This window comes from Catharus ustulatus, chromosome 6 (assembly GCF_009819885.2).
Source record: "Catharus ustulatus isolate bCatUst1 chromosome 6, bCatUst1.pri.v2, whole genome shotgun sequence".
Lineage (NCBI taxonomy): Eukaryota > Metazoa > Chordata > Aves > Passeriformes > Turdidae > Catharus > Catharus ustulatus.
The window spans coordinates 55,424,724-55,434,997 of NC_046226.1; the positions used below are offsets into that span (position 1 = coordinate 55,424,724).

The following is a 10,274-nucleotide window of genomic DNA, read 5'->3' on the forward strand; positions in this document are numbered from 1 at the left end:
TTTCAAAGTCCCAGACTGAACACACACAGGGGATTAAAGGCAGCAGCAAGGTAAAGCTCTTCAGGGTTGTGTAACTTCTGTGGCTTCTCCCTATCCATGCCATGATTTCCACCCAGCACTGTCTAATCAATGTGTGCCTAGACTCTTGTTTTAGATCTTGTAGGATTGTCTCCAAGCAGATCCCACTGCAAACATGGTTTTCCAGCTGGAAGAAACCTCCAGCAAGGAGTTCACACGGACAGCACACTTTGAAGAAATGCCAGGAAGCAATTGCACCCAAGCAACTGAGTTCAGCTTGGCAGGATTCCCTGAGGAACCTGCAACTCAGGTCACTCTCTTCCTGCTATTCCTGCTCACCTTCCTTGTCACCATCCTGGAGAACCTGGGGATGATCACCTTGATCAGAGTCAGCCCCCTGCTCCACTCCCCCATGTATTATTTCCTGGGCAACCTGGCTTTTGTGAACCTCTGCACTTCCAGCATTATCACCCCCAGGGTGCTGGTTGGGGTTTTGCTGGGGAAGAAGGGGATGGCCTATGCCTGGTGCATGGCTCAGGTGTTCACCGTTGACCTGTTTCTGATCACTGAGTGCTTCCTGCTGGCTACGATGGCCTATGACCGATACGTGGCTGTTTGTCACCCCCTGCTTTACCCCCTTGTGATGTCCCCAGAGCGCTCCTCCCGCCTGGTGACTGGATCCTACCTGCTGGGGCTGGCCAACGGCGTGGGACAAGCCATTGGCATGTCCAGCTTGTTGTTCTGCGGCTCCAGCGCCATCGATCTGTTCTTCTGTGACATCTCCCTGCTCATCTCACTCTCCACCTCTGACACCACCCTCAGCCTCATCATCCTGAGGACTGCTTCGTGCTTGCTGGGTGTTCCCACCATCCTGGTGGTCCTGGTGTCCTATGTGGCCATCATCTCCACCATCCTAAGCATCAGCTCAGCCGAGGGCAAGCGCAAAGCCTTCTCCACCTGTGCCTCCCACCTCACCACTGTCAGCACCTTCTATGGGGCGTTGATTTTTGTGTACTTAATCCCCAGGTCAGACTCCTCCAGGGGAGTAGATAAATGGGCTACTGTGTTCTACACCGTGGTGACCCCCATGCTGAACCCCCTGATCTACAGCCTGAGGAACCAGGAGGTGAAGGAGGCTTGGAAGAGACTCAGGAAAATAAAATGAGCTTGGATGTTTTAGCTTTGTGGCCAGATACAATGGAGATGTGGGTGATACCCTGGGATTTGTGTGAAAAATGTTAGACATTTTTGGGGCCTTCTGCTCTTTGATTTGGATGATGTGCTGGCTGATTCACTATCAGCTGAAAATAGCAATTTCATTCCAGTTTGGGTGTTTGGATGAGGCTTGGAGCAACCTGGTCTGGTGGAAGGTGTCGCTGCCCACTGCAGGAAGTTGGAACTGAATGAGCTTTGAGGGTACTTCCAACCCAAACCATTCCAGAATACTGCAACATATTTGGTGTTAATGTTTTGGTGCACAAGCATTGCATGTGAAAAAACCCCAGACCCTCCAGTCAGTGCATTATCTCACCCTGTGCCAGGTCCATGGAGAAATCCAGAGTGATGGACCTCTCCTAGAGCCATGGAATAACTTGGCATGGAGGAGAAACCGCCCAGTTGGATTAAATCAAGGCAGGATAAAGTAGTTTGCTGATGCATTGATGACACAAAACCCACAGGCACTCAGGGTCACTCAGCTGAACCTTTTGTTCCCAAATCTTGCCAATGATTCCCTGGTTATTTAGTCTGGCTGCCTGGATCAATCCCCCTGAGCTGTTTATGCTCCTGTTCCTCTTTTATCAGCTGTGCTGAGCCCCCATGGCAGGGACCCCAAAGGTCCTCAACTCACATGTCCACAGATGTGGAGACAACATCCTCAAGTTGTACCAGGGGAGGTTTAGGTTGGATAGAGGGAAAATTCTTCCATGGAAAGGGCTGTCCAGCCCTGGATCAGCTGCCCAGGGCAGTGGTGGAGTCTCCATCCCTGGAGGGATTTAAAAGCCATGTGTATGTGGCACTTGGGGACATGGATTAGTGGTGACCTTGCCACTGCTGTGGGAAGGGGTGGATTTGATGATCCTAGAGGATTTTTCCAGCCTAACCAATTCCATGACTCTGTGATCAGGACCATGAGCTGGTTACTCCTTATGTAACTCCTGCTGTTCTCCTATTTTTCTGCTCTTCCCTGCCACCCTTAGGACATTGCTTAATTTAGGTGCAGAAAAGATTGTGCATTTTTTCTTTAAATAGGACTAAAGATTATTTTCAATGTTTTAAATAAAACACATAAACCCCCCTTACAATTATTAATTCATAATAAAACATTAAGGCATTTAAAACATAAGCCCCAGAGCAACTCTTTTTGCTCCAGGGCCTTACAACCATTATTTGGCAATACAAAAATATTTGAAGAAAAATTCAGTATTTGAATAATAGTTTGAGAAACCATTCAAGTAAGGTCCCTTCCAACCCCTGCCATTACAGGATCCTCTAGCTGGTCTAGCTGTGAGTCTCATGAACCCATTCTGAAGCACACATTGCAAAAAGGCTTTTGAAAATGAGCTCTCCTGTCAAAAATGGGTAGATGGGAACCAGAAAAGCTTGGAGAAGGGAAAATGCTGAGCATTGCCCAGTGGGAATAATTGTCCCAGACACTGGGACAGGAGAGCAGCTGTGGAGGTTGTGGTGGCCACCAAGATGGGCATGAGCCATGGATACCTGCTGGGTGCAAGGGCATCACCAGCAGCTGGAGAAAAGCATTAGCAGCCACTCAGGTGACTTCCTGCAATGAACCTCTGGCTAGAGCTGGAGGACAGGGAAGGAAAGCTGCTTTGGGAGGGTGGGGGCAGGGGAGAAGAGAAATACAGAATTAGAGAAAAAATAAAAATATTTCAAATTCAAGCCTTTAGCAAAAATCCTTGTTTTGGCGTTTCCTCTTGACGGTGTTGCGTTCACAAATGGCCTTGCTCAGGCTCTGCAGGCTTCAATTCTGATGTGCTGTGGGCATCCCATCCCTAAAACTCCAGGGAGAAACCTCGGGATGGATCCCAGGGCCTCTGGGGAAGGCTCATTCTGTGTTCAGGTGCCTGAGACCCTGTGGTAATTGGTCGTGTGGGGATGGGGTATATTTAAATATTACAGCCGTGTTAGAGGATGGAAATGAAAACTTCCTGATTTTGGCCAGACCAATTGAGCTTGTGGACTTCAGCTCAAGGACTTGTGAGTTTCTTATTAATCAGAGAGGGTGACATTTTAAGTGGTTTTGAGACAATTTTTTGCTGGGTGGGGAAAATTGTCCTTCCCAAGTGTTTGCAGAAGCAGGAGCCTCTCCATGGAGGTTGATATGGAATATAATGACAAATAACTCCAGGAAATTGCAAAGGTCCTTCCTGATGGCAAAACATGTACTCCAGTACATCTGAACCTTAATTCCTAAAATCTTGGATAAATATTCCTTATATCAGCAGAATTAGGAGGCACACACTGGGCAAATTAATGAAGGGTCAATTTGAGCCAGAAAGTCTTAAATTCATTAGCACCAGAAAAGGTAAAAATAAATTGCTGCAGGAGAGTTCCTGTAGAGTTTTCCTTTCATTCCAATTAGCAATTGCAACACTTCTCTAAACTCTGGGCTGTCTCTCAATCCCTGAATCTCAATTTTTTACACCAGTTATTTTATATTACCTGTGATCCCAGGAAATTACTTATATATTCCAAGAGGTAAATTTCAATATATATAAAATATAAATATATACAAAAATTCAAGATATAAAATTATATATAATTTATAAAACAAAATTGTATATTAGGAAAATATGTGTTTAGTAATTATAACTATATATATAAAATAAACCTCTTTATTAACTTTATGTATGTATTTAAATGTTCATATATTTAATTATGTATTTATATAGTGGGAAATAAATCCTCAAGCTGCCATTTCACTTCCTGAAACTAATTGAGTTGATTTTACCTAATTGTGTTTATTTACCAGTACAGGTCTCCTCCTTAAGGAACTACTTTCTGAGTCATGCATTTCCAAGGGAAATTTCCTCCTCCAGGGCTGGGCAGTGACAAACCCCTTGGTGTTCCTGTGAATGAAGACTACAAACAGCAGGATTTTGCTCAAGTTTTGATGCTCTTTGTGAGAATTAAATTATTTATTATTATTATTAGTAATTATTATTATTATTATTAATTAATAATATTAATATCATTGATTATTATTAAATTAAATTACTCCTGTATTCCACACTAATACTGGGAGAAATCTGGGTTTATTTCTCCCTGGAAATTTTGATCTGGGAGATTAAACCTGATTAAGGAAAAAGGGCCCTGAGATGTGAGGAAATAGATGAGTTTTACCCATAATAAGGCTGCAAGGAGTTGATCTGTTGCAAGGAGAGGGTTTGAGATGGGAACCTGTTCTCGCAACAAATAATCATTCAGGCTCAGGGTCTCTGAGGTGAAACCCAGAATTTGTCATGGAATTTGAGTTGGAAGGGATCCTCCAGTGGTGATCCATGGGCAGGGACACCTTGCACTAGCCCAGGTTGTTCCAAGCCCTGTCCAACCTGGCCTTGAAGATCAATCACTTAATAGCAGTATTACCTGGATTATTTCCCAAATTACATTTTTTTTTCTATTTATTTGAACTGTATTATCTTAATTAATCTCCCAATTCATCATGGCACCACAGCATTTTTGGGGCCTCCAGACTTTTAAAGCCCTTTTCTTTCTCCACACTTCTCACAGGAATGAGACAAGTATCACTGTATTTAAAGGTTTTTTTAATACACTAAATTTCCTATTTGAACTTGAATTTCAGTTTCACGGGAAGGAAGGGAAGAAATTTGTTTTATTTTTATTTGTTCTGACCCTCCTAAAGAAAATTTTAAGGACGTCCTGATCTCTCACCAGTGCTTTGTCTTCTTTGGATCTTCCAAATCAATAGGGTTTGGGGTTGTTTTTTGGGTGGTTTTTGTTGTTTTCGGTTTGTTTTTCAAATTCATATTCTAAAGTCAGCTTTGAATATGATTAGTAACAACCCTCTTAACTTCTTGGGAGGTGCAATAAACCTTCCACTGTGCAAAGTGATTTATCAAAACCAATCAGTGACTAAGCCAGACCAAAACCAATAAAGACAAACTCGGTAGTGAACTTTGACTACTTTAAAATGTATTTTGAACCAAACAGTAAATTCTGCAGTCCTGCACGTCCAGGCTGTGTTTGCTGATAAAAACACAGGCATTTATAACATGTTTGTGCAGAAAACAGCACGGATCCCTCTCGTCCATGGTACCCATGCTGAACCCCTTCATCTACAGCCTGAGGAACCAGGAGGTGAAGGCTGGGCTCTGGACACTGATGGGGAGCTGAAAAATAGCATTTCCTTTTTTGTGTTTGCTGCCTCGTGATATTCTAATTTCAGGGATTCAAGCCCTTCTTGACCACTTGTAGAGCTTGAAGACCGGGGACTCTTAATGTATTCTGATTACAGCTACTTGTGACAGTTTTCTTCTTTCAGGATGTAAAAAAAATAAATTTTTCTCTTTTCTGTTATAAACCTGATTGTGACTCTTTCTGATACCTGGATGTGACTCTGGGTTGTTAGACATGGCGATGTCCCAGATTATATAAAAATAAAATGCAGCAGGAGAGTTTCTAAAGTGTTCTCCCTTCTTCCCAATTAGCAGTTGCAGAACTTCTCTAAATCCCAGGCTATTTCCCAAACCCTGATTCTCCATTTCTTATACCAGTTCTTTTTACTTCCCTGTGATGCCAAGAAGCCAATTACATATTTCAAGGACAAATTTGTATATATTTAAAGTTATATCACTTTATGGAAAAATACATAAAGAAATTCTATAAACAAACTTTCTTCATATACATATATATATTAAGATTTTTATACATATAAATTTATACATATATAATTGTGCATATATACATGTAAAGAAGTGGGACATAAACCCTCAGGCTTCCATTGCACTTCCTGAAACTGATGGTGTTTAATTACCAGTGCAAGTCTCCTGCTGAAGGAGCTGCTTCCAAAGTCATCCATTCCAAGGGGAATTTCCTGTGCCCACCACAGGGCGGGCAGTGACCCAACCCAAGACCCAAGCTTGCTCAAAGAACAGAGTCCTCATCTCCTATAGATCATGGTAGAATTAAAGCCACTGCTCCCTTTCCTGGCATTTTGTTCATATTTTTGTTTCCATTGCTAAATTGGTTTTGCTTACTTTGGGGCAATTGTGTGCTTTCCCCTCTAAATAAACCATGACCCACAGAGGAAGGAAAAACAACTGTGGGAACTACAGTGAAACTGAGCACAGAAGGAGAGGCAGGAATGCTGACCAGGAGCAAACATGGGGTAGAAACAGTTACAGAATACCAGAATCATTTAGGTTGGAAAAGCCCTCTAAGATTATGGAGCCCAACTGTTAATCCAGCTCTGCCAAGGCCAGCACTAACCCAAGTCTGAGCTCAGTCAGTAGAGGAGAGACTTGACAGCCCCTTCCAGAACCTAAAGGGGCTCCTGGAGTCCTGCAGAGGGATTCTGAGCAAGGCCTGGAGTGGCAGGATGAGAGGGAATGGCTTGCACTGACAACACTTAGGTTGGATATGGGGAAGGAGTCCTTCCCTGTGAGGGTGGTGAGACTCTAGCACAGGAATCCAGGGCAACTGTGGCTGCCCCATCCCTGGAAGTGTCCAAGGCCAGGTTGGATGAGGCTTGGAGCAGCCTTGGGATAGTGGAAGGTATCCCTGCCCTTGGCACTGGATGAGCTTTAAAGTCTCTTCACACAGTCCATGCCAACACATTGACCCTCCAGATTTTTGGCTCCAGGGCCTGGATCTGACAAACAAAGCAGCTGGAGAAGTTCAGTTTGTCTTTAATAAGGAAGAAAGTTTCTTCCTTGTTTTGCTTCGCGAATTAGTCTCTCATGGCTTGTTAAGAAGAATGAAAGAAGTTGTTGAGAAGCCCTCTTAAAAGTTCCATGATGATTATTAAGAAACTTTCTTGTTGAAGCCCAGAAGATCTTGTTAAGCTGGTGATCCCTTGAAAGGTGGTTGGTCTCCCAGGATCACTTCTTGCTCTGGAAATGAGATCAGCATCCCTTGTGGTGGAAATAGCTGTGAGCACCTGTACGGTGCTGGGGACCCTGGAGCTCAGACCTGCTGGTGGGCTTTTCTCAATTCTTCATTTAAACCTGAAAATCTTGAACTGAAGGAGAGTGGGTTTACACTGGGTATGGGAAAGAAATCCTTCTTCCCTGGGAGGGTGCTGAGGCCCTAGCACATATTGCCTGGAGAAGCTGTGGCTGCTCTGTTCCTGGAAGTGACCAAGGCCAGGTTGGACAGGGCTTGGTCTAGTGGAAAGTGTCCCTGCCCATGGCAGGAGGTTGGAATGGGATGAGCTTTGAAGTTCCTTCCCACCCAACTTTGATATCAAAAATCTTTGTCTTGCCAAGCCCTTTATCATTTAATGATATCAATTCCAACTTCTTCATCCAGGTCCAAATTCACCTTTCCCACTTTCCCCTAGACCTAAAACATCTCTTCTCCTGCTGTTTATTCCCAGAGAATGAGGACACTGCTCACCTTCCATTCACCTTTCAAATGGAAGTGAATTCTCATGTAACTCCTCAGAACACAACATCTACACAACACAACACTGAAGGGAAAAGTTTTCTGCTTCCGCCTTTCCCTGCCACAGCCAAGGCTTATCCCTCTGCAGAGCCTGAACTCATCCCACCCCCAAAGGTGTTAACAGGTGAGGGACAACCAAAATGTTGTGTTTGGAGATGAGGAAGTGTCTGCTGAGCTTTTTCAGACCACCTGAATTGTGAAAGAAAGTCGCAGGATTATAATTATACTCAGTTTGCCCTCAAAAACAACAAATATCCTTTGGAATTAGTTAGGGTGATCAGAAAGTTGGAGGTTTTTTCCATTAGAAATGCCTGCCTGGAAAAGATGAAGGATTGCAGGTCTCCCCCCAGTGCTGTGGCCATCCCTGTCACTTTTTTATTGAGCCATGATTTGGAGAACTGTTGGTTTGGGGGTTTTTTAGGGCCTTTTCCAGACATAAACAATTCCCAACTCTGCACAGATCAGGTGCTAAGAATTCTTTCACCTTAAAAACCATACATGTGCTTAAATTTTGGGTGGAACACTTGTTAGATTTTCATGCTGTGTTTTGGCATTTGGACACTTACCCTCCCCTTCATATTCCAAGGTGTGTCTTGAGGTCCTTACTCACATCAGCTTTTTATCCTTCTAACACAGGAAAAAAATGCATTTTTAAAGCCTTTAATCTTATTTTTTTACCAATCAAATTTAAAAATACTCTTATCCTTCCCAAATGCTCTCTTCCACCCAAGCAACTTGACTCTGATAGTTATGAGGAATTTTATTGGAGTTTACGGATAAAGACAATAATCTTGCAAGAAAATTACATATTAATAATTGAAAAATAAGTTATAAATCAATAAAGTTGTGATTTATGCTTCCCGAGAGAAAGAGAGGAATGATTGGAGCAATACTATGGAATAATTTTGGGTGATTTCTTTTGACATAAAGGACATAAGGAAATTCAAGTTTGAGGGTCCCACTCCTGTTTCCTTTCAAGGAATGTGTGACTTTGGGGTCTCTTTCTCCAGGATAAATATTGAATTGAGTTTTGTGAGAAGCTGTGGAAGAACCTATATAAAATTGTAAGGATCAAGGGGAAATCCAATTATTTTAGATTAATTTTTTTATTCTTGCTTTAAGGGAACAGTTTGCTTCCACAAGTGGAAGGACAACAGGGAATGGCTTTAAGCTGAGAGTAGGTTTAGATGTGATTCTGGGAAGAAGTTTTTGTCTGTGAGGGTGGGGAGGCTGCCCAGAGAAGCTGTGGCTGCCCCATCCCTGGAAGAGTTCCAGGTTGGAAGGGGTTTGGAGCTGCCTGGTCCAGTGGAAGGTGTCCCTGCCCATGGAGTGTAGGACCAGATGATTTTAAGGTCCCTTCCAACCCAAAGCATTCCAGGATTCCCTGATGCCACGAGCTGCAGCTCTCTGATGCCGGCAGAGGTCTAACACCCTCCTCCTGCACCTCCCCAGCGCTACCTTCACCTCCTTGTTCCTCAGGCTGTAGATGAAAGGGTTGAGCATGGGGCTGACCACAGTGTAGAAGACAGAGGCCACCTTGTCCCGACTGCCATGCCGGGACGCCGGCTGCAGGTACATGAAGAACAGGGTGCCGTAGAACACGGACACGGACGCCAGGTGGGCGGCACAGGTGCGGAAAGCTCTGGCCCTGCTGGGCACCGAGCGCATCCCCAGGACGGCGTGCAGGATGCGGGCGTAGGAGAGCAGGATGGCCCCGCCGGTGCCCAGCCCGTTGGAGGTGGCCAGGGCGAAGATGGCAAGCTCGCAGCCGCGGGTGTCGGAGCACGCCAGCCTCAGCACGGGGCTGGCGTCGCAGAAGAAGTGGTCGACGTGGCGGCGCCCGCAGAAGGAGCCCCCGAAGGTGCAGCCAGTGTAGAGGAGGGCGCTGAGGGAGGCCACGAGGTAGGACCAGGCCACCATGTGCCAGCAGGCCCGGGGGGACACGGCCTGCGCGTACCTGAGGGGGTGGCAGATGGCCACGTGCCGGTCGTAGGCCATGGCCGCCAGCAGGTGACACTCGGCCGTGACAAAGAGAGCGAAGAGGTGGAACTGTGCCACGCAGCCGGCCCAGGAAATGGTTTTGTCCCCAAATAACAGGTCCGTGAGCATTTTGGGAGAGGTGACAGTGGAATAGCAGACGTCGGCCAGGGAAAAGTGGGCGAGGAAGAAGTACATGGGGGTGTGGAGGCTGGGAGCCGCCCAAACCAAGAGCATCAGCCCGATGTTGCCTGCCAAAGTGACAATGTAAATCAGCAGAAAGAGCCCAAAAAGAGGGGCTTGCATCCAGGGAGTGTCTGTAATTCCCAGGAGGATGAATCTGGGCTGTGTGTAGTTTCCTCCCATGGCCAGGTGTTACCTGCTGAGGCGAAGGGAAGAAATATATCAAAATGGCAAAACCCAGAGTTTTGCTTTTGGATCATATTTTACTCCGATCAATCACCATTTTAATTGCCCTACTTTGGTATATTCTACATATTTTCCAAACATAAATGCTATACTTTTTTATTCTCAACTGAGGTACCTAGAAAAGAACACATAGCTTGAAGAAACACAAATGGCAAATTTGCTTTTCTGTGCTTGGATACCTACGATTATGGATTTATTCT

General features: G+C 44.9%; 2 protein-coding genes across 2 annotated transcripts; one reads left to right on the forward strand and one right to left on the reverse strand.

The window, feature by feature from the left end:
* The first annotated feature begins 256 nt into the window (after positions 1-256).
* LOC116998366 (olfactory receptor 1440-like) lies at positions 257-1,183 on the forward strand. Its single transcript, XM_033063922.1, has one exon. It carries the CDS (start codon positions 257-259, stop codon positions 1,181-1,183), a length of 927 nt encoding a protein of 308 aa, XP_032919813.1.
* A 7,832-nt stretch (positions 1,184-9,015) lies between these two features.
* Positions 9,016-10,011, reverse strand: LOC116997735 (olfactory receptor 8J2-like). Its single transcript, XM_033062813.1, has one exon. It carries the CDS (start codon positions 10,009-10,011, stop codon positions 9,016-9,018), a length of 996 nt encoding a protein of 331 aa, XP_032918704.1.
* Positions 10,012-10,274: the final 263 nt, after the last annotated feature.

Bases quoted from the DNA above. Each gene is read 5' to 3' on its own strand.
- LOC116998366 (XM_033063922.1), top strand. From the start codon at position 257: ATGCCAGGAAGCAATTGCACCCAAGCAACTGAGTTCAGCTTGGCAGGA.
- LOC116997735 (XM_033062813.1), bottom strand. From the start codon at position 10,011: ATGGGAGGAAACTACACACAGCCCAGATTCATCCTCCTGGGAATTACA.